Source organism: Diadema antillarum, unplaced genomic scaffold (genome assembly GCF_040938485.1).
Source record: "Diadema antillarum isolate AM-2024a unplaced genomic scaffold, OU_Dant_1.0 seq00001337_RagTag, whole genome shotgun sequence".
NCBI classification, from domain to species: domain Eukaryota; kingdom Metazoa; phylum Echinodermata; class Echinoidea; order Diadematoida; family Diadematidae; genus Diadema; species Diadema antillarum.
The window spans coordinates 50023-77109 of record NW_027272106.1 but is presented as its reverse complement, the minus strand read 5'-3'; the positions used below and the strand labels follow the sequence as shown (position 1 = coordinate 77109).

At 37.1% G+C, this 27087-nt stretch overlaps 2 protein-coding genes across 2 annotated transcripts; both read right to left on the bottom strand.

The window, feature by feature from the left end:
- Positions 1-1878: 1878 nt before the first annotated feature.
- On the bottom strand, positions 1879-4728 carry LOC139708444 (bone morphogenetic protein 1-like). The gene is made up of 4 exons (XM_071620395.1): positions 4722-4728; positions 3800-3841; positions 3173-3205; positions 1879-2216 (listed from the first exon to the last, which is right to left on the bottom strand). The coding sequence occupies exons 1-4, from the start codon at positions 4726-4728 to the stop codon at positions 1879-1881; spliced, it is 420 nt and encodes a 139-aa protein (XP_071476496.1).
- On the bottom strand, positions 2152-25969 carry LOC139708443 (tolloid-like protein 2). The gene is made up of 19 exons (XM_071620394.1): positions 25837-25969; positions 23976-24227; positions 22533-22823; positions 21069-21110; positions 20334-20642; positions 18756-18797; positions 17948-18298; positions 16911-16961; positions 14719-15027; positions 13946-13987; positions 13063-13413; positions 11290-11331; positions 10013-10054; positions 9213-9563; positions 8808-8849; positions 4722-5029; positions 3800-3841; positions 3173-3205; positions 2152-2216 (listed from the first exon to the last, which is right to left on the bottom strand). The coding sequence occupies exons 1-16, from the start codon at positions 25967-25969 to the stop codon at positions 4899-4901; spliced, it is 2781 nt and encodes a 926-aa protein (XP_071476495.1). The 3' UTR covers positions 2152-2216; positions 3173-3205; positions 3800-3841; positions 4722-4898.
- Positions 25970-27087: the final 1118 nt, after the last annotated feature.

Sequence of the window (27087 nt, the reverse complement as noted above, 5' to 3'; positions counted from 1 at the left end):
CCCCTTTATATTTCTCGAAAATACTTAACACACTCTTCACATAAGTCTAATAACTTTTGAAAGGATAATGCGACTGTTTTGAAGGCTGGTATTCATAATGGGCAGAATGTGTTCATAAAGCATGCTCATTTTGAGCTTGAACTGATACATCCTTCATTGTTTTTGCTGCAGTGGTTTACATCACTTTTCCGTTTGTATGTTGTTGTTGATTTTTTTTTTCATTCATGGGACAGGTAGCACGGCTTAGTCAAGATTAAGCGCTTGAATAGACGCTGTACTTCAGAGCCTCTTTTCTCAGTTTAAACCTTTCCAAAGTGTGGGCTTTCTTTCCAATATTTATATAGGTTACGAAAATCCGTTGAATTGAGTTAAACATCATTTCAAAGCCTAGAGTCTGCTCTTTCAGAATCTGCCCTAAACTAAAAATTCATGTCTGGCGACTTTATGTTGGCTTTGTGGTGCAGGGTCACGTCTATTCTCTCTCTCTCTCTCTCTCTCTCTCTCTCTCTCTCTATATATATATATATATATATATATATATATATATATATTTAAAGTAGGACATAAAATTATATTTATTCACGCACCGGGTAATAAAGCGGTCATGAAAGTCATCATTTCAGATGTTTCTATCTTTTATTTTGATCACGAATAGGCAAACTACGTCAAATCTACCACAAGAATTGTTATTACTGTAATCAATGAAAAAAAATGTGCTTGCACATATTTGCATACGAAACAATCTAACTACTAAATGCACTTGGCTCTTGCAAGTCTCTCAAAAGATCAAATTCTGCTATGCAGAGAGGAGGGGAACATACGGAGTTTACCGTCAGCTCAAGTTGCCATTCATCATTTTAAATTACTGGATTATTTTGACGATTTCTATTTGGTTTGATTTCTGTTCCCCATGGAAAGATAGTACACATTCATGATTTTTCAAAATTGACTGACAACACAAACTAATTAAAGGTTAACTGATATATGTATACAAAAGAACACCTTTCATAAAGGAATGATATGATTTATTACAACCTTGGGCACTATTCAGATGAACAGCATCAGTTTTATGAAATACAAAATGACGACAAAACAGTAAACAAAAAAGACCATCGTGTGAAAACATGTTATTAACTATAACTGACATTACACTACATCAATATTCTGTGGTCTAATCCATTTGGGTACTCCATGAACAAATGTAAATTAGAATCTGCATAATCCTTCTTTTATGTAGCAAGGTATCAAAAGATCGTGACTCCTATGACCAAATGAAATGCACATTTCCTCTTGGGTTTATCGTCCATGTTCTACAATGCACTGGCTTTGCGGTTTGTCATGTACTGGAATGTTGTATGAGCTGCATCATATTCAAGTAGATGTGAGCATTCATTGGCAAAGCCCCCCCCCCCCCCCCCCCCACCAAAAAAAAAGAGCTTTCCAAACATGTGCCTTTACAGTGCACGCTAATATTCTCCGTTTTACACTTAGACTGATAACGTGATAGCATACAGGTGATTTCCTACAAGTACAGAATTTCTCAAATATCTTGCCCTGTTTTTCGAACAATATTTATGATAAAAAGGACTTTTTTCGTGTAACCGTAAGCAACTAACAGAAATCCATCTGCGTACAACAATAAAACACTCTTTCTAGTTAAATTTCTAGTATGTTATGCAAATGCCTACTTTTTATGCAGTTTTTTTTTTAATCCCTCAGCACTGGTACACAATATCATGTACAAAACAGATTTCACAGACATGTGGTAACTATAGGCAATGCAAAAAAAAAGGAAAAAAAAAACAAGACACGGCTCTTTACATATTATACGCACTGCTAAGAGTGACTTCAATGGAAGCAAGTCAGATCATTTGAAGCTCACGGAATGCACACTGGTCGGATGAAGGCCTTAAACCCACCCATATTGACTGAAGAATCGGATGTAAATTTCACCCAGGCGGACTCATAATTAACTTGGAAGATCTCTCCGTCACGTGACCCTGAGAGCGTATTCTCAGCAACCTCTGAAGAGCCTCTTCCAATTTTGACAGTATCAAAGTTACTCTCAGTTTCAAACTGTTGGAATTCAATCTCCACCGTACAACCTGCATCAACACTGAACCGCCAAGTCCGCAGCGCTAAGCTTATATAGGCCTCTGGAAAGTTGGGGGAAGCGATGACCATTTCATCGCCCTGAGCAAGTGTGAATGAGCCTCCTGAAAGGCAACATGTGAATACATTGGAACCACATTATAGTGAGGTCGGATATAGCAAGATTTCTGATGCAACAATGTAAGTTCGTAGTCCAGTTCCTTTTATGTTCTTTTGTTCTAATTCCTGATGTAACAAGCTATCCAATAAAATGAGGACATTTCTGTTGTCCTATTCAAGCAGCCAGCTTATTATAACGGGGTTCCCCTAGATGTAACGTGATGTAATACCACATATTGAAAACTATAAGACTCTTAGTATTAAGTACAGTATTTCTCTTCAAACAAAAGTTGGCAATTTCCCTCCTAACAAACACGGGAAAGATAAAAACATTTATTACTAGATCAACTGGGAGCAGTTTATTTTTCTCGAAAAGTGACTGACCGACAAAATTTGCACAAATGCAATCACAATGAAATATTTTACATATACACAACAGTATAAAAAAGTATGTATGAACTCAACAGAGGGAAATTTTGTATCACCTATCAGAAACAGAGAAGGATTGTCACAGGCATAGGCATTAGATAGTTTTAACGTGTAGTACTCCATGGCGTTATAATGAACTAACTGTGTAAACACGCTGTACATCTAAGTTTAAAGTCTTATGACTGATTTTTATATGCTACAATATAATGCATAATACTGCAGGAAAATACACATGAGCTAAACGAAGCTTTGTTGCTTTAATTAATGATGTATCTTCATGCCACATTTTCTCTCAAGGTCACAAAGTTTTGGAAGAGTTTTATTTACTTTCAACCAACTGAACTACTCGTTAAAATCAGTGGAATAGCAAATATATTAGATTCAGGTGTATTACAGCCATCAATGTTGCCAAAGGTATCATTTCCAAAATGACGGAACATTTTTATCATTGTACAATTCATAATGATCTGTTCCTGCTAAATCAGGGAGAACGGGGAGTTTTTAAAAATAACGTTTCATGACGTTCACATACCTTCTTCATTTGGACCCACTGTTGTGCCAGCACCTAAAAAATAAATACCAAAATATATGCACAATAAATTACACACACTATTCTTCCCTATTTGTGACCCTCAAAACGTAAAACCCCAGAAAAATCACCAATTAAATTCTCAGTTCTCAGTGGAGAGTTATGATGTTATAATCAATGTATAATTCTACTAATGGTATTTCAAAAAAAAATATAAATATGCAGGGTCCTTGAGAGAAAATTAAACATCAAAGTTCTGAGGATATTGTAACACAAAGCAGGAAATGCATTGACGTCGCACATGATATAGCAGGAGATTAAAAAATAACAATTAGTGGTGTCATTAAGGAGTAGTCTTGAAATATTCAGTAAAAAAATCAGGGCAGTTTAAAAATAATGATAATTTATCTACGCTTCGAGTATCATTCATCTGTGCATCGACACATTCTATCTATTATATTATATTATATATATATATATATATATATATATATTGTCATTATCATTATTACTATTATCTTTATATTATAGATATTACATATCTGTTACTTTTTTTCAGAGGGATTCTCCTGCTGAGAAAGGGATACCTAAGAACTCTTATAGACAAAATAGTTCTTTATTGATGCTTACCTTCTGTGTTTGTGACCACTGGCTGCTGTGTCGTGCCAGCACCTACAGATTAAACACACACACAAAAAAAAATATTGATATAACGCACACACACTGTCATGTCCCTCGCGTTACAAAACATAATACATCCCCCCCCCCCCCCCCCGAAAAAAAAATATCGGTTTAAAGGTCGGATATTGAACACAGAAATATTCTGCTTTTAAAAGTATAATCCCAGGAATGTAACTTTTTTTATGAAAACAATTCTGGCTGGAACACATTGACATTTAATTGCATAGCGCACAAGATAAAAAGCGTATTCCGTTGTCAAGGCAGCTACACTACAAAGCACTCATAATTTCTAAAATTGCTAGTAGAAACTAATCTTGTTATTGTGACTTTATAAAGTTGTGAATATTTCCATAGACATGAGCACTCTCAGTTACAAAACGTAATTAAAGTGTAGAATCAATGCCTTGATTGCATGTTCTTTTTTTTCACTTTTCACTACATCACGAATACTCTTACTTTTCCGTACATATATATAACATGCTCATGAGCGATTGGTACACTTACCATTTTACTTTTTTTCTAAGTGCTACGCTTTTTGTTCCTATTTTCTCAGTGACAATTTACAGTTTACTTCTGGGGCACTAGCTTCAAGTTTCATCATGATTTGTGTTTAATACAATCCAATAATATTTCAACAAATGGGGCATGTAGCCCAAAGTATTGTATTTCATGGAGTTTGTTATTTTTTTTTTTTTTTTTGGGGGGGGGGGTTGTTCTATTCACAAGTATGATAACGTATACGATGTGACAACGTCATAACATGAGTAAAATAAATGTTAAAGGCCATTCACTTTTCAGTATACGTGTCAAGCAGATGGTAGTCATGATTGCTTAATAGTCTAGGGAGCTGATCTTTTTACTTTAAACTTACCCTGCATACAATCTGCCTGTACTGTTAGATTGAATCCCAAGCGAGCGATACTGTCATCAGAAACGAATCGAATCAGCGTGTGCTCGGAGTTGACGTCGATATCATCGGGCCTGCGCGGACCAAAATAGGAATGACCGTCGCCGATGTGAAGCCAGTCCCCGATACCAGTGTAGAAAGTTACAAAGTGGACGTGTAGCTGACACCCTGGTGGCACCGTGACATTCCACGACACATCAGTATTGTCGGGATAGTCCTGGGGAAGTTCGGAGAGGTGATGACGGCAACAGCACCATCTGACTCCAAGTTCACTGTTTCAAAGAAAGGATTGAAGCACAAGATGATCACTTTTCAACATTCAAGAAACAATACGGGGGTAAAAGTCTTGACATTCCTTAAAAGTGTTTTGTAAAACCTATCCACGTGTAAGTAAGAGAAAGGCAGATCAGGGGAAAAAAAAGAATAGATCCCCGAAGAGAAGAAATATATATCAAATTAAAAATATATATTTGTTAAAGGATGCCCCAAACAAGAACCATAATTATACTCAAATGATGCAACGTTGTTTCACATCCCTCCCATTAATTTTCACATAAGTTGCTGCAATTAGCTTTTTTTTTCCAACACGGCAAGCCAAATATCCCACCAAAAATCACTGATGACAATTCAGTCCATCTGTCTCAAATTCTGATGTACACACACACACACACATACATATATATACATATATATATAATATATACATATACATATATTGTATATGTTATATATATGCATGATATACACCCAGTAAACCTTGCTTAAGTCGACATCGCATAAGTCTACAGCTCGCTTAAGTCGACACGATAGAAAAGTCCCGATTTTTGCATTTGTTAATCCTTGAAAATTTCCTCGTCTTAGTCGACATTATAAGTCGACAGCTCGCGTAAGTCGACATGATTTTCAGTGCCAACTGAGCTGAAATACGTGTTAATTCCCTCGTCTAAGTCGACAAAATTTTTCGCTCAAATGCTTATCGCTATTCTCTGAAAAAGAATTGTTTTCCCGCTCCGATTCGCAGCATTTCTACTCGCTAATTCGCTAGGGTACGGCGCGGTAGCGTTCGCGCCATGCATCCATCGTCTTGGACGCCTGAATAGAAAGGGCATACAAGGCAGTTCACTTTCTCCCTTTTCTCCCTTTCTCTTTCTGAGTTTTTGTTGCGTCTGTCTGTATCGTTTGGTGCAGGTCAACATGATGCAACTCACGGTGCAAACGTGGAGCTAAAGCCGCATGGTCCAATGAGCGTGCAACAGGAAATTGTTCTTAAACATTTTTTTCTCTCGCTTTTTGTCTCGATCGTTTTGAATTACATGCATTGTACCTTGGGATGTACACTTGCCTTCTAAGCTAAGTCAAAAAGATATTTGGTCTGATTACAGTCAGTAATGTGCACAATTTTGTTTAATATCTTTATATCACACCTTCTCTCTGCACATTAATTATTAAGATGGTTGTTCACGCAGCTTGCAGGAATATGTTTGTTACGGGTGATTTTGTTTATCCGAAAATGCAATGAGTTCGATCGTTATTCTCAAAACGCACAAATTTTGTACACCTGGGTCCTAGTAGGCCTAGATATTCATTATCCGAACATGAAATAGGCATTTCGTTAATCCGAATATTCTAACGTTAAATATTCCGAAGCGGTATTAGAAACCTGGGCCCGTTTCTAGAAACTTAATCTAAATGCAACTAATTAGATTTAGGTGTATCAAATCACATGCAACTTTGCATTAAAACGCAAGTACGTTGCTGAAAAGACTTGCGTTTGATAATCATAATATGAAATTAGAAAATAATTGTACGAACCTGAAACTCAATTGCGTTTAAGCGTAACTCTAAAAATCAAATGCAAGTCCATCAAACCACACGCAATGCTGTATTTAAAGGACGAGTTCACCTTCATAGACATGTGGGTTGAGTGAATGCAGCAATATCAGTAGAACACATCAGTGAGAGTTTGAGGAAAATCGGACAATCCGTTCAAAAGTTATGAGTTTTTAAAGTTTCTGCTCAGTCATGGCTGGATGAGAAGACTACTATAGCTTGTGATATAACATGTGTACAACGATATAAAGAAAGAATAAAGAAAATTTAACAAATGTCCATTTTCTCGCATAACAAAAGAACACTCAACTGCTCTCTTTCAGAAGGCGGGGGGGGGGGGGGGGGGGTAATAATATATTACCCTTAACATATGTCAGTATTTCAAGTCGAAGGAACGTGCACTTAATTCAAAAAGTAAAGTTTTGTGAAATTCTCTTTTCATTTTCATTATATTGTTGTAGGCATGTGACATCACACATTGTAGTAGTCTTCTCATCCAGCAATGACTGCGCAGATACTTTAAAAATTCATAACTTTTGAATGGATAGTCCGATTTTCCCCAAACTTTCACTGATGTGTTCTACTAATATTGTTGCCTTTCACTCAATCCACATGTATATGAAGGTGGACTTGTCCTTTTAACACAAGATAGTTGCAGAGATTTGTGATTTTTGTACGAAACAAGAAACTGCGTTTAAACGCATCTCTAAAAATCTACAGAAGTGCGTTATTGTTGAAAAGACTTGCATTATTTTTTACTTCGTACGTAAAATTAGAAATTAAACGCAACTCTGAAAATCATATGCAAGTCCATCAAATCACGCAGAACGCTGAAAAGACTTGCGTTTGACAATCATACGAAACTAGAAAATTGTAGAAAACTGAAACTCAATTGCGTTTAAACGCAACTCTATAAAAAAATCAAATGCAAGTCCATCAAATCACACGCAACGCTGTATATTCAAACACAAGAGCGTTGAAGAAAAGACTTGCGGTTTTCGTGAAACTAAAAACTACGTTTAAACGCATCTCTAACATCTGCGGAAGTGCTTTATTTTTGAAAAGACTTGCATTATTTTTTATAATTTTTTTAAAATAAATACCACACGGAACTTTCATCGTGACCGAACTTATTCTATACACTACTAGCAGGGGAAAGACATCGCAACATTTACACGTTTCAAACTACCGAAACGCATGCTGCATCACGAATGTCAATGAGAAAATGGTAAATTATTGTTACAGTTCGCTATGCCGAAGGTTTAAATCTCATTCCAAAGTTAAATTAGTCCAACAATGGAAAGAGGTTTGTTTTTACGAAGGTTAGTATATCCGAAAATAAGATGTCGTTTTCGGATTAACAAACTTTTCTTCTGTTTTTTTTTTTTCAGACGGGCCCGCACCGTTCAGAGCGGTAATGTTGCAAATCGGAGCGCAAGAACAATGTATTTTCAGAGTATGGCAATAGAAATTTGAGCAAAACAAATATGGCGACTTTAGGGAAGGAAAATCGTACATATTTCAACTCAGTCGGCACTGAAAAATTATGCTGACAGAATCATACGAATTCACACGCATATCTTTTCAGCAACGCACTTGAATCTAAATCGTAAAGTTGCATGCAATTTTAGGAATTTTTTCTAATCAAGTTTAAAACGTGAAGTGTCTAGAAACGGACCCAGGTTTCCGATCCCGCTCTCTTAAAATATCTCTAGAGATTTGGGAACTGTGCGTTGTCGTTACTAATCCGCGCGAGATCTATGCATAAACGAAAACGTTATTTTTGCTGCTGTCAGTGGGCATGTTTTGGCGGCAAAAGGAGTGAGATTTGGATAGTGATCCGCATCGTGATCCAAATCTTAATCTGTACAAGGGAAATTAGTTTTCATATATAAGTCGACAAAATGTCGACTTACGCGTAAGCCGACTTTCGCGTACTAAAGTCGACGTGTTTTGCTCAGTCCCGATTATGTCGACTTACGCGAGGTTGGCTATAGTATATATTCATGTTAACTATTCGATTTTATATATTCGACTGATATTATGATTATTAAGATCTATACTGTACGTACAATAGAAATGACAGACAATCTCCAGTCCCGAGGCTGATATACTGATATGTACCTAGTACCAATCGAAAGAGCACTCATGTCAACAAAGTCCAGTCCAATTTTAGAAAATCTATTTTCTTTTTGATCATCAAAAGATCTTACATCTTACCGAGACTGTGCGAACCTTGAGTTGTTGGAACCATAGTAGACCCTAAACCAACAAAACAATACAATTGGGTGTTATTCATGGAGTAGTAATGCCAGGTAAAAACGACACTCGTGAAAAATGTCACACGTAAAAATTACAGGCGTAAATTATCAAAGACAACAACAACAACAAAAATGAGAAGAAAACTGTCAAGGGTAAACAAATGTCATGGCAAAAAAAAAAAATGTTCAGAAAAAAAAAGGTCACGAGTTAGAATGTTCCATTTCAAAAAATGTTAGCGGTAATAATGGTATGAATAAATGTAAGATTGATAGATAAATCCATCATTTACACTGCAAAGACTAATTTGTGCAATGCTTACTAGGTACAGCTTTCAGCCCCCTAAAAATTGTAACCATGACCTACCTTCCTGACACTGAAGAGTCAAGTCAGCTCGGAAACCAGAGTAACTTAGGGACCCATCACTGTAGAAGTACACAAAGGCTTCGTTCGAATTCACCATTATGTCAAACGGCGTCTCACGGTCTCCCGAGAATTTCCTAACCTCAGCTGCAACATCAGCCTCTGTCAAACCGGGTCCTGCTTTCACATAATCGTAGAAGCTCTCTGTCGTGAAATTAAGAAATCTCACATTCAGTGAGCATCCATCGGGAGCGCTGATTGACCACAGGACACGGTCGGAATAGGGATAGCTGTTTGGGAAATTTGGTGAGGCGATGCGATAGGTCAACTCAGGAACAAGATTGATGTTTCCGCCTGAAAGAGAAATAGCAGTTTGCGACAACCTCAGCCATGTCAGTGCATCGATAAAGGTAGGACCGAGACACACTTTTTTCACATTAATTCTCAAAAGTGTTTTAAATTGATCAGATGTTTGAGTTGAAATCGAATCTTACAGTCATCATAGGGAATTTAACTGGCTAGCCAGCACAGGGGGATAAGTATATTTCTGGAGCAATGCCATATCCTACATGACCATACTGCATATCCTTATCAGAATTGATACAAGTGCTTTACACGCATCACAATCGGCGATGCGAATTCCAATATTAGGGGACATTATAAGGGCTAGTTTCATTCTTCCGGAAAGCTTTTTTTTTTTCTTCGTCTTCTTGTTCTTCTTCATAGAGAGCCTTGTGCAAAACTTGGGAGACTTGACACCTAACACTCCCTATCAGAAGGAATGGCTTACAATTGAGACTTACCGTTTGTGTCCGGGACCAATGGTTGCTCTGTATTGCCAGCATCTACAAATTGGACATCAAAAGAAAAAAAGAAGAAGAAGAAAGAAATGTACTGTAAAGCACTCTTGGCACTATTCATCTATTCATGATCCCAGCAACTCAAAATCAACAAAATATTGCTAAATAAGGTTTTGAGTTTAGAGGTCGGATTTTGAAAGCAGTGTATGCTTGAAATAAGGAATTAATTACTTTCCGAAATTTGATTTACCTTACCGAAAGATACCAAATTCAATAATAAGAAATCAAACTTTTCCGTTAATGATGATTTTCATGAAAAGGATTCTGACTGCATGGAACACACTGGTGCACATATTCTGCATATGAATGAAAAAAAAAAAAATTACTCCCAGAGGAACCACCGTCCAAAAATTTGGTATGGCTTGCAACAATTAGTGAAGAATTGCACAATACCATGATTTGACTACTTGATAGGATACAATTAAGCTTCACAGATGTACCTTTATTTGCCTGTGCATAGTATAGGGTTGTGTATGCAACGTGTCTAAAACTTTATGTCTAAATCCACATACGATAATGTAAATATTTTGAAAAATAACGAGAACTCTGAAAGAGGGTATTGTTGGAATAGTACAAATGCAATTCAAAATTAAAAGAAAAAACATTTTGTTACAAAAAAAAAGAAGGCACGACATCCGCTTCTCCTGGATAAGTCACTGTTTCTATGTGTCAATCCCATTATTATTACATGCATAGGCCCTATACCTTACAAAATTTTATGTCTAGGCCATCGAATCCTTACGGTTTGTTCCGACAGATCGATTTAAAATGGAAAAGACTCTTAACTACTCTTCCAACAAATGACATTCAAAAATTTCATTTTGTTAGATATTTGCACTCTGACTGCAAGAAAATTACATTGCTATGAAGGTCGATGGTATAAAAGAGAAAAATTGTGCCTTCATACATTCATCTGTATTGGTAATGTACATTGTATTCGTACATGTTCTTCAGTTACGTTGTGCATCTGTTGCAATTATCTTAGTCTAAAGTATATTATCTACAAGAGAAATAGATTTGTGCATGTAGTTAATCATTTTCAACAACAATCAGCAAATTAAATGGGTAAAAAGCTCCATATTATATAACCTATGACATTGTAAGGCCGTAATGTTTTGTTAGAATTACGCCATGCGTGTGCCTGGATAAATAAATTATGTCAACAAGTCAATTCCTAGCCAATTTTGTCTCTGAGTCATGAGATCTTAAATCTTACTTACCCTCACTGTCAGAGCTTTGAGTTGTTGGAACCATAGTAGAACCTAATACAGGAAACCAATAGAAATGCGTGTAACTGATGGTGTGGCGCCAGGCAAAAAATTCAAGGGTAAAATATCGGTCGAAGGTAAACATGTCAAAGTTTTAAATTGTCAGGGGTAGAAATGTTAGCAGTATAGAGGAAAATATCGAAGGAAAAAAGTGTGAGTGGAAAAGAAATATCGGGCGATGTCACGGAGAAATACTTCAAGAGCTAAATATGTCAAGAATAGAAATTTCATAAAATAATGGTGAAACTATCAGAGGTGTAAGATGTAAGAATTTGGGTATGATAAATGCCAATCAAAAACAACAAGGGCAAAGATATAGGAGGCACAAACGTAAAACGTAAAATCGTCATGAGTTAAAACGTCACGAGGCAAAAATGTCCAGGGTAGAATTGTCAGAGGTAAAAATGTCAAGGGAAAAATATCTAAGGGTGGAAAAATTCCATGGTAAAATTGTCAGGGGCAAGAATGTCACAGGTCGACATTTCAAAGGTAATAATATTGAGGATAAAATGGCAGCGCTGGAAAATACTTAAGACAGCATGTCAGGGGGAATGTCATGGGGAAAATGTCGGGGAAAAGTCTGGAGTAAAAATATCACAAGCAAAGAAGTCAAAAGTAAAATTTTCAGAGGTAAAAATGTCAGAAAAATGTTACGAGCAAATATGTCAAATGCATAAGTGACAAAAATAAAACTCATTTCGGCTAGAAATGTCTGAGGCAAAATTTAAAAAACAATATAGGGGAAGATCATCGAAGACAAACTGTCGGGGGGGGGATCAAGGATAAAATGTTAGTAAAATTATCAGGAGTAAAAATTTATGGTACATATGAACATGTCGGGAAACATTGTCAATAACTAAAAACGTATGGGGGTAAACGTGTCACGGGTGAAAAAAAAAGTGGCATGGTATGGCAAAAGAATAAGAATACAAATTCTTAAAAGAAATAAGAATAGAAATTTCTTCATGAATCTCACACTAAAGAACCGCCGCATCTAATTTCATCATAACGAGACATAGTACGATTATGTGGAATCATTAATATCTTTGATTCTCTGTCAAAGTTATGATACACCGTTACTGCTTTCTTAGATATTGAAAATCATGTTTGTCAATTATACCACTTATATTATAATGATAACAAGTGGATTCAAGAATAAAGAAGTTGAATGACATTCTGCATGTATGGAATTTCTTTTCCTATAGTTTCCTCTTATATAAAGCTACATATATCACTGTAAGGAGAATGGGGACGGGGGAGAGAAGAAAATTATACGCAAGAATTTCAATTTAACCTTTTAATTTTACTACCGTGTCCAAAATTCATATGAAAGGTAGAACAGATTTAAAGTAAACAATAAATTAATCCTACAATATTTCGTCATGGAAACATGTTAAAACCTCTGGCATACTCTCTAAAAAAATCGAGCGAAAATTTTCACTCTAAAAAGAGTGAATACAAAAAAGAGTGAATTTCGAGTGAAATTGGAGTGAATTTTGAGTGAAAATGCTCATTTTCACTCATTTTGGAGTGACGTCAGGGATCACTCGAAGATTTTGGAGTGATCCCTGACGTCACTCATTTTTTACCAATTGACATTTCTGTCCTCATTTTGACCTCTGTTACACGAACCCTAAACTTAGGTTGAATGTGAAGTTGCTAAGAAGCTTGTCATATGCTGAAATGACTGATTTGTGCTTTGATTTCACCATACTCACAACCCACCTTCTTGGCACTGAAGAGTCAAGTCAGCATGGAAACCGGTGTGAGTTACGGACCCATCACTGCTGAAGTACACGAAGGCTCGAGGTGAATTCACCATAACGTCATATGGTGTCTCAGGGTCTCCCGAAATTTTCCTTTCCACTGCTGCAACGTCAGCCCCAGTTGAACCTGGTCCCACTTTCACAAAATCGAAAGTGTTTTCTGTTCGGAAACTGAGAAACCTAACGTTGACTGAGCATCCATCGGGAGCATTGAAAAACCAAAGGACATTTGAATAAACAGGGTAGTTGTTTGGGAAATTTGGTGTGGAGATGCGATAGGTCATCCCAGGAACAAGACTGACGTTTCCACCTGAAAAGGATGAAAACACAGTACACGCACGAACCTCAGAGAGTTGATTAAGCAAGACAAAAGCGATTTATTTGAATTTACATTAGTTCTGAAAAGGATTTGTACATTATGGAAATATTTCATTTGGCAAAATCTTATCTCGGCACGGGCTGACTTCTCTGGAAATTCTACTAGTATGCACAGAGGGCTCTGCATAGTTTTTCAGTAATTCCCAATGCTGCAAGACAGCAGACTCCTCGCATATATGCACCTACCTCTATAGAACCATACACTGTGCCTTCAACACACAATGAAACAAACTGAATGCATAATATCTGACAGCGTCATTGGATTGCCATTTCCGACATTTTGAAAATGGGAAATACTAGAGGTTAGCACACACTCAATTGCCAATAAAAAAAAGAGAAGAAGATATGTTCCCATTACGGGATGGCTTTCAAGACGAGAATTCTGATCTTTAAGAAGATCGTCCTGCAAAATCAGGTAGACCCTACGGGTTTGAAAGGCAAAATGGTTCCACATTGAGACTTACCATCTGCATCCGGGACCAATGGTTGCTCCGTTGTGATTGCACCTGCAGATTAGCAACAAAAAGTTACCGTTAAACATAATCCCCTGTGCACAAACCTTGTATTTCAAAATCATCAAAATATCTCAAAATTATATTTTGAGCTTCGATGTTTGGTTTAACCAGCAGAGTTTTTCTGCTTTTAAAGTGAATATATTTTTCTCAAATTTGACGTTCCGAATAAACTGCTGTAAATGACCACAAACCATGCTTATCTAGGAGTGTTTCTATGAAAAGGGTTACAACTTGAAATTGTGCTAATGAATGTAAAGGAAAAAACAGAATAAAAATAAAAATAAAAATCGAATGCCATGACAAGAGTTATCATATCCAAAACCTTGGCATGGCTTTACACAATTAGGCCCAATTAGGACTCATGTGATGTTGCTGCTGTGCATTAGTATGTTTCCACTGCTTCCATAAACACAGGATTTAAATGATGTGTTTTTTAGCAAAATTATCATTACCATGACATTCTTTTCTTTTTACTGTCCCTCTTTTGTTATTCCCTCTTCAGTGACTACATATATTCGATACTATGAGCATTTATTTCAAGCTCCATTATCATCTGCATTTACTATTGATATTTTAACATACTACTGAGTACCTAAATGTGTTTATCGAGTAAATTGTAATCACGGTTATTCAATAGTCTTTAGAAGCGATGATATTAAGAAAGGAGGCAGGATGCAGCACGTCTACAAACACACTGGGACCTGATGCTAAATGAAGCATACCCTGCATGCAATCTGCCCGTAGTGTTAAGTTGAATCCCATGCGAGCGATACTGTCATCAGAAACGAAACGAATCAACGTGTGCTCGGAGTTGACGTCGATGTCATCAGGCCTAAGCGGACCAAAATAAGAATGGTCGTCGCCAATGTAGAGCCAGTCCCCAATACCAGTGTAGAAAGTTACAAAGTGGACGTGCAGCTGACATCCTGATGGCACCGTGACATTCCACGACACATCAGTATTGTCGGGATAGTCCATCGGGAAGTTCGGAGAGGTGATGACGGCAACAGCACCATCTGATTCCAAGTTCACTGTTTCAAAGAAAGGATTGTTCAATAATAATAACTTTCACACATTCAAGACAAAGCCATCTAGAATCGTTTACAACCCCTGATTTCTAGAATCCTCGTTATGACGCAGAAGATGAACACATCACAAAAGACACGCAAATGATATGAAAGTATCATAACAATTGATGAACACAATCCTAAAATACAACCATTTGTAGTGTAACAAAACATAAATTGAGTAGTCAAATGAACCTGCTTGCTACTGCCATGATGAATAGGCATATAGGTCTCATATCCAACATCAAAATCGATAAAGGATTTAAAGATTATCCTTCAAAAAACACTGAAATTATTTTTTACTATTGAAATACCAAAGGTATATAAATGTAGTCCATGATAGAAAAAAAAAATATCTTTAAGACAAAAGACGTAACGTTCTCTCCCATTCAGTGGCATAAGGAAATAATGAAAATACTTATTTCTAATAAATTTGCCCAAGAAAATGAGATTTATTAAATAACTGTTGCTGTGTCATTATTTTCCCAGTAATTTCATGTATGAATAATCTATGTGAATGTGCATCACAAAACCAACAAAAGGTCGCACCCCGTGATTTCACGTGAGGACTCAAAAAGGTGAAACGGGTCAACCAAGTCAATCTTGAGGTTTTTTTTCATATTTTCTGAAAAAAATTATCCTCAGTCTTCATTATTCCTAAGTTTGGGATCATAACATGAATGGAAAGTGTGTTTTAAGCAGTTTTTTTACAACCCTTTTGTGGGAAATTTGAATGATCAAGTATGTCTCAGAGGCCCTTTTTTCATTGCTTGAAAATCCCTTCCACACTATCAATGACTATTCAGTTTCAACTCTTGTAACTTTTGAAAGGAAATTTTACTGCTTTGAAAGCCGGCATCAATCATGTTCAGAATATGTGTAATGAGCATGCTTAATTTCAGCTTAATCTGATAATCCCTTCATTTTTTATGCTCCGGTGGTTTACATCTTCTATTTTGTCCCTTTCATTGCACAGATAGCACAGCTTGAATATAGACTCTGTACTTCTAAACCTCTTTTCTCAGTGCACACTTTTCCAGTGTGTGCTTTCTATCCAATATTTAGATAGGTTATGGGAGTCCATCTGAATTAAGTTACATATCATTTTAAAGCTTAGAGCCTGCTCTTTCAGAATCTGCCCTTAACTAAAAATCCATGTCTGGCGACATTTTGTTGGTTTGTGATTGAGGGTCACATATATTTACAAAATGTAATACAGAGAAAATTCGTATGCAGGTCATAATAAAAAGTGCTGTACCATAACTCTGTAGGAATAGTACAAAATTTCACGGGCTCTCCGTCTCTTCTGTCATGCCATAACGAGAGATTACATCATACAAGATTTGGGTCATTTTGCAAACACTCACACACAAACACACACACACACACATACGCCCACGCACACACCCAAATATCATTAGAACAAAGCAAAGTGATGCAAAATATTAAGTTCCGTTGCTTTGGTACACACTGGCATAAACTGGCCCTCACTATCATTATCCATCTTCAGTCACCAATATTTGTATGTAATAGTCTTCAATTATACTGTGCTTTTCTTTTGATGTTGTTGTGTCAACTATCTGTAACAGAATTTGTGTAATCAACAAATATGAAGAAAACTTAGTAGATTCTGTAGTCACAATGCTTCATATTGCAGCAACCTTTATGATAACTTACTGATTTTCTATTCAAATATTGATTGTAATGTGCTAGATTGAATAAATGAGCTTTCATCACTTATCAAGTAGTTGTTTTTTTTTACTAAAGTATGCCCTAATTGAAGCAGTTTGGTCTTGTTTATTTATCTTTTTTTTTTGTCTTTCATGAAATCTTTAAATTTAACTTACCCTGACTGTGCGAGCTTTGAGTTGTTTGAACCATTGGACCAATAGTTGAACCTAAAATAATACAAATGGTTGTTACAGATGAGAGTACAGTATGCAAAACAGATAAAAAGAAAAGAACACAAGCACACGTCCAAGCTTGAAAGACTTGGTCACTCTCAAAAGCATAAGGGTGTGATGAAATAATAGTGTCATAAAATCATTAATCATAAGTTCAGTCATTACCAAATTTTGACATCAGCAATTTTCTGGTTTCTGTCATCAAAGTACTTGTCCATCTTTATTTTTTTTTTGTATTTTTGGACTGGCTAAATTGCATTTTTTTTTTGGGGGGGTGCTCACATCAATTTTGTTTTCCTTTACAGGAAGTTGATGTGGTGGTCATGAGACAAAAAGAAAAGAACAATAAAACTTTGTCAAAATAGTACCACATACGAGGGAAAAGAAAGAGAAGAATAATCGAAATCTAACATAGCTACGTAACTTGAATCATATTCAAAATAAATCAGCTGACATTCAAGTTGCATATCAAATGAGACTCCGGTTAGGCCATCACAATCCGATGACTGAGCAAGCTCTGCTGATCACGTTTGGTGATACACATGCATTCAGATAACTACAAATGCGTAACCATAATCTGGCCGGATTTTTTTTTTCTATGCTAAAACCGAGATCTCGGTCATTGGGGTTGCGATACCAACGAAATTTAGCATCCCTGTGTACCTTATGATTTTTCTTTTGAATCATCAATTATGTCAATTAACATGTTCTATACGGGAACCTGGTGGCCTGTGTATTAAGTCTATGGGGATTTCAGAATTCAGAATGGAACGGGAAGCGCACATTTTCGCCTAATCAAGAGCACTGAGAGTCTCCCTTTTTTTTTTGGGGGGGGGGGTTATGTATCTGTTTTAGCATATACAACAGCTGAACATTATAAAAACTTACTGCAGGTAAAAATGTTGTCTAAGAGTCCATCATTATGATGAATGTCATCCTTTATCTTCAACCAACCGCTAATGATTGTAATCAAAACTCACCCTCTTGGCACTGAAGTGTCAAGTCAGCTCTGAAACCAGAGTATCTTACGGACCCATCACTGTGGAAGTACACAAAGGCTGACGGCGAATTCACCATGGCGTCAAAAGGCGTCTCACGGTCTCCCGTTATTCTTGTTTCCTCTGCAGTTGCATCCGCCTGAGTCGAACCTGGTCCTACTTTCACATAATCAAAGGTATTTTCCGTTGTGAAATTGAGAAATTCCACGTTGAGTGAGCATCCAGCAGGAGAATTGATTGACCACAGGACATCTGAACTATCATCATAGTCGCCTGGGAAATTTGGTGAGGCGATGCGGTAGGTCAACCCGGGAACAAGACTGACGTTTCCACCTGAAAAGATGAAAAACAGCATTCGAACGTTTCAAAGAATTGACATTACATTACATGATCAATACATCTTATCTAACTTTATATTAATCTTGAAAAGACTTTTGACTTTCTGAGACGTCTAAAACACTGAATGCAGAAGGAATTCGACTAGAATGCAAAGTGGGGCTCATAGAAGGGTTCCTTTACAACACGACAACAGACAAGTCGCATATCAAGAGAAATGTGATTGACTACAATAACAAAACATCCAACAGAATGTGTTATATTTGACAGCACCACCGAAAGGATATTTTTAACCTTTTGGGTTTAATGCTGAGTTGCTTCATTGATTCTATTTCTGCATTTCTTTTTCATGGAAAACTGTAACACAATATCAATAGTACAATTTAAGTTCTTAAAAGACATAAGTGAATGCTTAATTCCATAAACATATATTTCAAAAAAAAAATGTATTTACCGTCTGTGTCCAGGAGCAATGGTTGCTCGGTTGTGCCTGCACCTGCAGATTAAACACCAAAATGTCCTATAAAACATAATCACACAAAATATGACCCTCATATTCAAAATCAACAAATGTTTCAAAAAGGAAGGCTTGCAGGGAAAGTTAGGTTGAATTTCGAAAGCATAGTTTTTTTCTACTTCAAAGAAAATATGATTTTCTCATATTTAACATTCCCAACAAAATGATGTAACTGACGACAGACTAAACTTCTTTTGTAACGCTGTTGTATTAACCCTATTCTAACGGGGGGGGGGGGGGGGGGGGCAAATTGACCCCCCTCGAGATTTCGCGCCACGATTCCGCAACGCACAACGTTTTTTATTGAAGTCTCCCGCATATTTTGAGACCAAATTTGCGACGTCCAGGTACACCGTTCTGAAGTTACGTAATGTCTTGCATATGCATGTCAACCCGAAAACAGCTCATATTCATGATATCGCGTGCAAATCCAATGCAAATTGTGTTTTTTTGGTTAAATTGGCATAAATTAGATTATTTCAATTTTAAATCATTGGAATTAATCAATTCTAATGTAGATAAACTTGATGGAGTGCCTGCAACAAGTTTTGGAAAAAACAAAGCAAAACAAAAGGTCGGAAAAACAATAACATACATAAGAACTTAACAAAACAATGAAAAACAAAAGAATTGATTTTGATTGTGCCACTTTTTTAAAAAAGATTTGTTTAATGTGTCTTGAGGAATTCTGACACAAAAATCTAGCAATCCTCCACTCTTTTTAATGGAGTTACAGGTGAAAATATGATTTCATGCATAAATTTGCATAATTAATTTACTAAAAATAGAAAATCAATGTTTTTGTATTGTATGACCGTGTAATCCTGTAGTTGACATCAGGCTCTATGTTCAGGCAAAATTTTGCGGCAATCGCGCCATCAGCGGCCGAGACCTGAAGGGGGGTCAAATTGACCCCCCCCCCCCCCCCCCCGTAAAAACTTGTCTCAAATAGCCCAGTAAAAATAGGGTTGAAACAAAAAGGGTTATATATGAAACATACTGATTCATATGTATGGTGCACAAGACAAAGACAAAATGTTATTTCAAAAGTAATCACCTCCACAGACCTAGTATATATTATACCAAATCTTGAATGGCTTGTCATGTATGTTTTTACCGTGTGTACTACCGCCACAAACACAATCTTTCTCTCACGAGATGCAATAAATTGATGTGTTTTCTCAACCTCCAATTGCCATGCAACTTTAATAGTCTCCTGTTATTCTGTACAAATGATTGTGTGCAGTAATGCTGAAAGTATTCAATTGAAATTATATCTTTATTCTTGCTTACTTATCATATTTCAACAAAACATGGGTTATTTACCCGGAAGAATGGCTATACGGGTGGATTTTCTCATATTTTTAATTGCACATGATATACAAAATGCGATATTACAAGCCACTTATTTTCTAGTTCATACGGATATTCATGTACGAAGCAGAAAAAGGAAAAGTAGAGTACATTGCTACAAAGAAACTTGGACCTCATGTTGATGATATATCAAGTGCTTACCTTGCATGCAATCTGCTTGCACTGTTATATTGAATCCAGTGCTAGTAGATCTGTCATTAGAAACGAATCGAATCAACGTGTGCTCAGAGTTAACGTCGAAGTCAAAGGGCTTTACTGGTCCAAAATAGGAATGGCCGTCGCCGATGTGAAGCCAGTCTCTAAATGCAGTGTCGAAAGTTACAAAGTGGACGTGTAGCTGACATCCCGACGGAACTGTGACACGCCACGACACGTTAGTGTTGTCGGGATAGTCTAGCGGGAAGTTCGGAGAGGTGATGGCTGCAACAGCACCATCTGATTCCAAGTTCACTGTTCCAAAGAAAGGATTGAACCCCAGGATGTTCACTGTTTGTTAATTTTTTGATGCAGGGCCACATATATATTTCATTCATGTGATGGAATTTAGAGAAGAAGTATGTCCAGTTCATAATTGGTTGGTAGTGATACTTATGTTTTGATTCTGTAGTCTCAAGTACAATGTACATCTATAATATTAAAAAAAAAAAATTTTGGTGCAGTCAACCAATTTTATTGACACTTAATCGACTCTCTAGTAAATACAATGCTTCATTACAATGTTCCATATAATAGCTTACTGATTATTGAAATATGGACTGTCATGTTCCAGAATGAATAGATAATGATGGATTGAGATTTTATGTAGTCGTTTGCAGTACTTGAACAAGTGAGCTTTTGGATATTTTTGTCAGTCGTGAAATCACAAATCTTACTTACCCTGACTGTGCGAGCTTTGAGTAGTTGGACCCATAGTAGAACCTAAACCAGAATTATGTAACAATACAAATGTTTGCTAGTGATGAAGTATGGCAACCAGTATAATTCAAAACTATGATCTAGCTTGAAAGACCTAGTCAATCTCAAAACACGTGGGTAAGTTGAAATACAGTGTTATGAAATATTAAATCTTAACGTCATTTTATCAAAAAAAAATCAGACATCAGCAATTTCGTATTTTCTTTTTTTCCTAGTATTTGCTATTTCCATTCAAATTCATGAAATTTTTCAGTCGAGATGTTTTTATTGCAACTGATTGACAAATTGCCCAACATCACATCGACATAAATAAGCACTAGCCGCTGCATGATACTAGGAGTCGAACCACCACTTGCTGTCGGGCGCAAGCTCGGTGGTCTTGTGAAGATGACGCCTGTCCGGAGATCAGGAAGTCGTAGGTTCGAATCCTTTCGAGAATGTACGCCCATGATTTCTTTTATCTTGGCTACTACTACTACTAAAACAAACAAACAGACAAATTTTGCATTTTCACATATGAAATTGACAACTTTTAGACAAGAAAAGTGCCTGTATTATTCATTCATTCGCTTCGGGCGCTCATGGACAATGAAAATATAATATGTACCATTTGAGAGATATGGAGAAAAATGAAATCTTAACATTGTTTCTTCACTTTTGATTTTGACCTTTGACCTCATGCCCAGAATCTCTCTCTGGAGAATTTTTATTTTGTAGTAGGGCCTACATAAATGGGCCTATACTCAGTTTCAAGAAAATACATTCGGGCACTGCATTGATATGGGGGAAACAGAAAATTGTTGAGTATTTGACCTTGACTTTTTGATCTTTGACCTTCAGCATGTGCATCCAAAAATCAGATAGGAACAACTTCACTCACTCAAATATACACATGCCAAGCTTCATCTGGATACCTCAAAATATTCTTAAGCTACGCTGTCCACAAAATTGATTACGGATGGGAGGACCGCCAAGGATGGACAACCCGAAAATATAATGCCTCCGGTGACACTTCGTGGCGGAGGCATAAAACGTTTCGCAATTTCAGAGTTTCGGTAATCTGACAACGAAATAAGGTGCGTGCAATCAAACCTTCAGAATTGTGAACCTTATGTTGCTGATTTTTTTTTTCAATTAACAAGCCTTCGTATCAACAAACCTTTTATCATATTTTGAAATAATGAGCCTTATTTTGTTTTGTTTTAACAAATCTTTGGAATGACAAACTTTATTCAATTTATAATATCATTACAGTAACCTTCAGAGTAACAAGCATCTTCACATTATGATACCTTCGGATCATCAAACGAACCAGAGTGATAATCCAACCTTCGGAATAACAAACCGTAGGCCTAATCACAAGCAGTATGTGTTAAGTGCTTGGAAGTGACTTCCTGCATTGGCCTAACCAATCTCTCTACTCACCTGCTGGAAGCACCACGGGGGTACTGGCGGTCCTTGACACTATCTCCCTCCCAAGGGGCGTTACATCGATCACATACTCCGTGTCACCCATGAGATCATTGACTAGAAGGCTATGCTCGCCCGGCAATTCGACACTGTGGCTAATCAGCTGTCCCGTGGTCACATCCCATATGAGGATGGCGTACGCAGTGACGAGGTCTGCACTCTCAGCGGGGGGTTCCCATGAGACACTTACAGATGACGCTGAGAGGGGAACAGCTTGGAGATTGCGCACTTCGATCTCTCCTGTTACTGAATAAATCAAAACATATACAACATATAATTGTCAACTTGTCGTGATCACCACACTAACGTGCGTTGTCAGTCTTTTCACTACACACCTCCTACAGGAGGACTTCGGACATTCCGGAGTAATGGGTGCACATAATTATTTCATCGCCTCACTTACAATAAAAAAAAGAGAAACACCTCGATCTGTGTGGGTCACACCGGCCTTTTCAGTCTCTTTGGCAATTTAGGTCAGTTTGGATACATATGGCACTGCCACATTCATGAACACGTAGGGGATACAGGCCTACACTTGTGGTTCTGGACAAGCAATGTCCTTATGGCGTTTTCAGCCCCACCCTTGTGCCCAACTTTATCGGGAGGGAGATATTGCATCTGCACCATGTGAATAAAATATTATGTATTCCTTACAACCCTTCAGAATGACTCCTATCATCATTTGGTTGAAATCGAACAGTGATGGGTTTGAGAGAAGAAACGAGTCTGTCAACAGTTAAAGGGATCATCGATGAGCAATCATGCATGAGCGACGGCACCTGGTGCGTGATGGCATCCAAAGTGTGATGGACGATGGATCACAAGAGTTCATTTGTATGAGTCTTATTTGGCTCAAAATGAGTTAAACATACACTGCCAACACATCAGTGTTAGATTAGACATCATGGGTGTTAAATCGAACACCGATCAAGTGTCAATCGAGCACCACACCCACAGGTGTTGAAAGATGTTCACCTGGCACTTCGGAGTTAATTTGACACTGTAGCTGGTGATATTTTTTACACTGCTCTGGTGTTAATTCAACAAGGCCACCGCATGATGTTGATTTGATATTGCTGGTAAATGTCAATGGTATAACACCCATCCAGCTTCAATACGAGACCACACCAACTGGTGTAACTGTGGTGTAAATGTGTTCGCACCTTTTTTTTTCAAAAATCAAGTACTTTACTGAAAAATTCTTGACCGTCTTGTTGAAGTTCATAATCAACAAGAAGAATAGTAACTATAAGAATCTATTCAAACAATTATTTTTCATATTTTGAAATGACACCCGGAGATGTTAATCATACACCATAAATGAGCACCGGAAATTTAACACTAGCTCGGTGTTTCATATTTAACATCGGACTTTCTGCAGTGTAATATGCATAGTACCTGAGCTCGTCGCTGGTGTAACAGTTGTTGTAGCCACGTCCAGTGGTCTTTCATTGCACAGGTCACCAGTGTTGCAGGTGCACACCTGACCATCAATTTCCTGGAAGGTCAGTCCAATAGCCTCCAGAGAGCTTAAGGAGCCCCTAATTTCATCCAGCACCCCATCCAAGTCAGATGCAGTAAGACACATGTTGGGGGACATGCCCTCCTCCCCGCACCCTCTCTCCATTTGAGTAACGGTCACATTGCCAACTGTGAACGTACCGAACATATCAACAAGGAGATGGAGTAAGAACAACTTACAGTTAACATACCCATAGTACCGCTGCAATCTAACAGGTAGCTCAAGTGACATTTGGGGGGAGGGGGTATTTCATGAAGCATTGGGTCAGATTGTTTTTTCGTACGGACAGACAGTTATAAGCTACAGAAATTCTTGCATCTGATTGACTGAGAGCAAGATCGAAGTACTCGTTTTATTGCACAAAAAATGAGATTAGAATATGCTCCCAATCCAACAATTTTGATCATACCACTCCCATCTTCAAAGACAAGAAAGCACTCAAAGTTGAGGATATCCATACAGCCAAAACAGCTATTTTTATGTTTAAGTATGTCACACACCTACTTCCATCTTCATTTGAATCATTCTTTGCATACACTACTGATATCCATTCTTACCCCACACGCCACTCATCCGACTTTCATCTCAATAATCCTCGATCTCTGTTAGCTCATATATCAATTAGACACCATGGTTCTGACATAGGGAACTCATTACCTGTCACACTTAAAGGGAAAGGCTAGTAACTGATCAGTGGGAATCAGTGGAAATGCTGGGAGATGATTGTTCTGATCCTTATGGGATTCATTCAAGAGTACATTATATATCTATTGTTTTGTGAAAATTATTTGCTTCAGAATGGTCTCATATCCAAGTAATGCCCAGTTTAATGTTTCCAGGTTAGCATGCCTGGTCAGTGACGGGGCATTCAGCTGCACATTACTTGAATATGAGACCGTTCTGAAGCAAATAATTTTCACACAACAATAGATATATAATGTACTCTTAAATGAATCCCACAAGAATTGGAACAATCATCCCCCAGCATTCGCACTGATTCCCACTGATCAGTTACTAGCCTTCCCCTTCAAATCACGAACAGCACTTTATTCTTTCAATTTTCAATTTTTCAATTTTCAATCTACTGTCTAGGTATATCACTTAAATTGATACGGTGTCTCACATCGGAACTTGTTCCGAGTATGTCATTTGCATTATGGTCTTAATGAACTTATTTCTGATTCCTTTTTGTTCGCAGTTGTCCATTATTTTGAGGTCCATGCACTTTCGCACTTAGCACGATGTACCTTGCACAATATCAGACTTAACACTCCCACTCTTTTTCGATTTTTTTTTTCCACTACCACTTCACCAGGCCACTATCATTTCAAGCACACGCTCACGATACGTGGTCTGATGCATTTTTCACCTTATGAACATTCCCTATTATATGGCATCGTTTATCATCATCGTTGATATTTGATTTGTACATTATGTAAGCACTGTATTTTCATTCGTTCGCGATGTTGAAAATATTATTGATGATGTTATTTTGTATTGAAAATGTTTTTAAAAATCCCCTTTTTAAAGAGTGAAAACTGTGCATAAAGGTCATTAGTTTAGGAAACAAATTGAGGGAATGATGTTCCCTCTTGTGATCTCAGCTAATGATAGTGTATTTTATCTTTGTTTTCCTTTGTTACGTAAACAAGCGAATTGATGACTCTATCAATATTACAGGTGTCGAGCGTCATAAGTAGAATATTGAGAAATCCCACAGAAAATACACAAACTTACACAGTGAGTGGTGCATAGAAGTTGTGATGTTCATAAACTTGCAGCTCCCAGACTGAGGACAGCTAACGGAGTTTGGCGACGGGAAATCCACACAAGGTGGCCCGACTCCACTTAATCCAGTGAATCCTGGCATATTTGACCTTATTTCTCTGCACTGTGAGCATATGATGCCACTTTCTGTCGTATTAACAATTGCCGAAGAAAGATAGAAAGGGAGGGGGCATTGAATTACATGCCATTTTTACATCGATACCTATGACAATAAACAGAAGTAATGGAATAGAAGTGAGAATTCGAACACACCTTGTGGACTATTAGGAAGATAGTGCATGTGTATTGAAAGCCAATATACGATTTGAAATAAGTACATGTACTGACGATGCACAATGTTGAACAATAGGGATGGAGGCCTTTATGATTTTGCCGATTGGAGAAGGAGATTATTTTGTGGCTGCTTTCTACAATCACTTTAACACTAAACACTCCTAAAAAGTGTGAACTGTCAATGTTTAGTGAGTAAGACAAAATCCGTAATTGTCAACTCTGCGTGACATCGTTATCGAGCAGCTTTCCGTTTGCTTTGTATACAAAGTTTCACCAATTTTCCCATTTATTAATGTTAAATTAATGTTAAGGAACAGATGAAAGCGATTTGCTGAGGGATAGGACCTATAAGAGGTCTGAAAAAATTCATTTCAATTCATACTTTCATACTCCTCATTTATTGACATTACAACAGAAGTAATCTTTCACCTCGTAAAAAATGTGCAGAAAACAACGATATACATAAACACAGCAATTGAAATGATAACTGGTCAAAATCGAAATGGGGTTGAACAAAGAGAAATATGACATATTACTTTCCCTACATGAAAGCTAGCTTTCAGAAAATCAGAAAAACATATTAGAATTATTTCTTCTGTGTTTAAACCAAACAGAGCGTTGCAGCTCAACATCTATTCACCACAGAGTTGCCAATTTGTTTTTACTACTTCTTCTTAAGCTTTAACATTTCATAACTTGTTTGTGTGTCCCCAACTTTATTCCTTAATTCTCACTGATTCACTTCCCTGAATTTTCAGTTTTCATACAAAACAGTATAAAACCATCCAGGATGAAAACTCCATTTAAGTTCTATCCACAGATATCTGTGTATGCCCTGTATTAGGGTTGAAATAGTGGTCATGGCAGAAATAGACAAATCTTTCCAGTGAAAATTAAATCGGCAAATAAGCCAAATCATGGACTTCT

Bases quoted from the DNA above. Each gene is read 5' to 3' on its own strand.
- LOC139708443 (XM_071620394.1), bottom strand. From the start codon at position 25,969: ATGCCAGGATTCACTGGATTAAGTGGAGTCGGGCCACCTTGTGTGGAT. The intron at 22,824-23,975 runs GTACTATGCATA...TGATTTATTCAG, and splicing joins TACACCAGCGACGAGCTCAG to TAACAGGAGAGATCGAAGTG. The intron at 8,850-9,212 runs GTAGGTCATGGT...TTGTTGGTTTAG, and splicing joins GACTCTTCAGTGTCAGGAAG to GGTCTACTATGGTTCCAACA.
- LOC139708444 (XM_071620395.1), bottom strand. The intron at 3,206-3,799 runs GTAAGCATCAAT...TTTATTTTTTAG, and splicing joins AGTGGTCACAAACACAGAAG to GTGCTGGCACAACAGTGGGT. The intron at 2,217-3,172 runs GTATGTGAACGT...GTTGCCTTTCAG, and splicing joins AGTGGGTCCAAATGAAGAAG to GAGGCTCATTCACACTTGCT.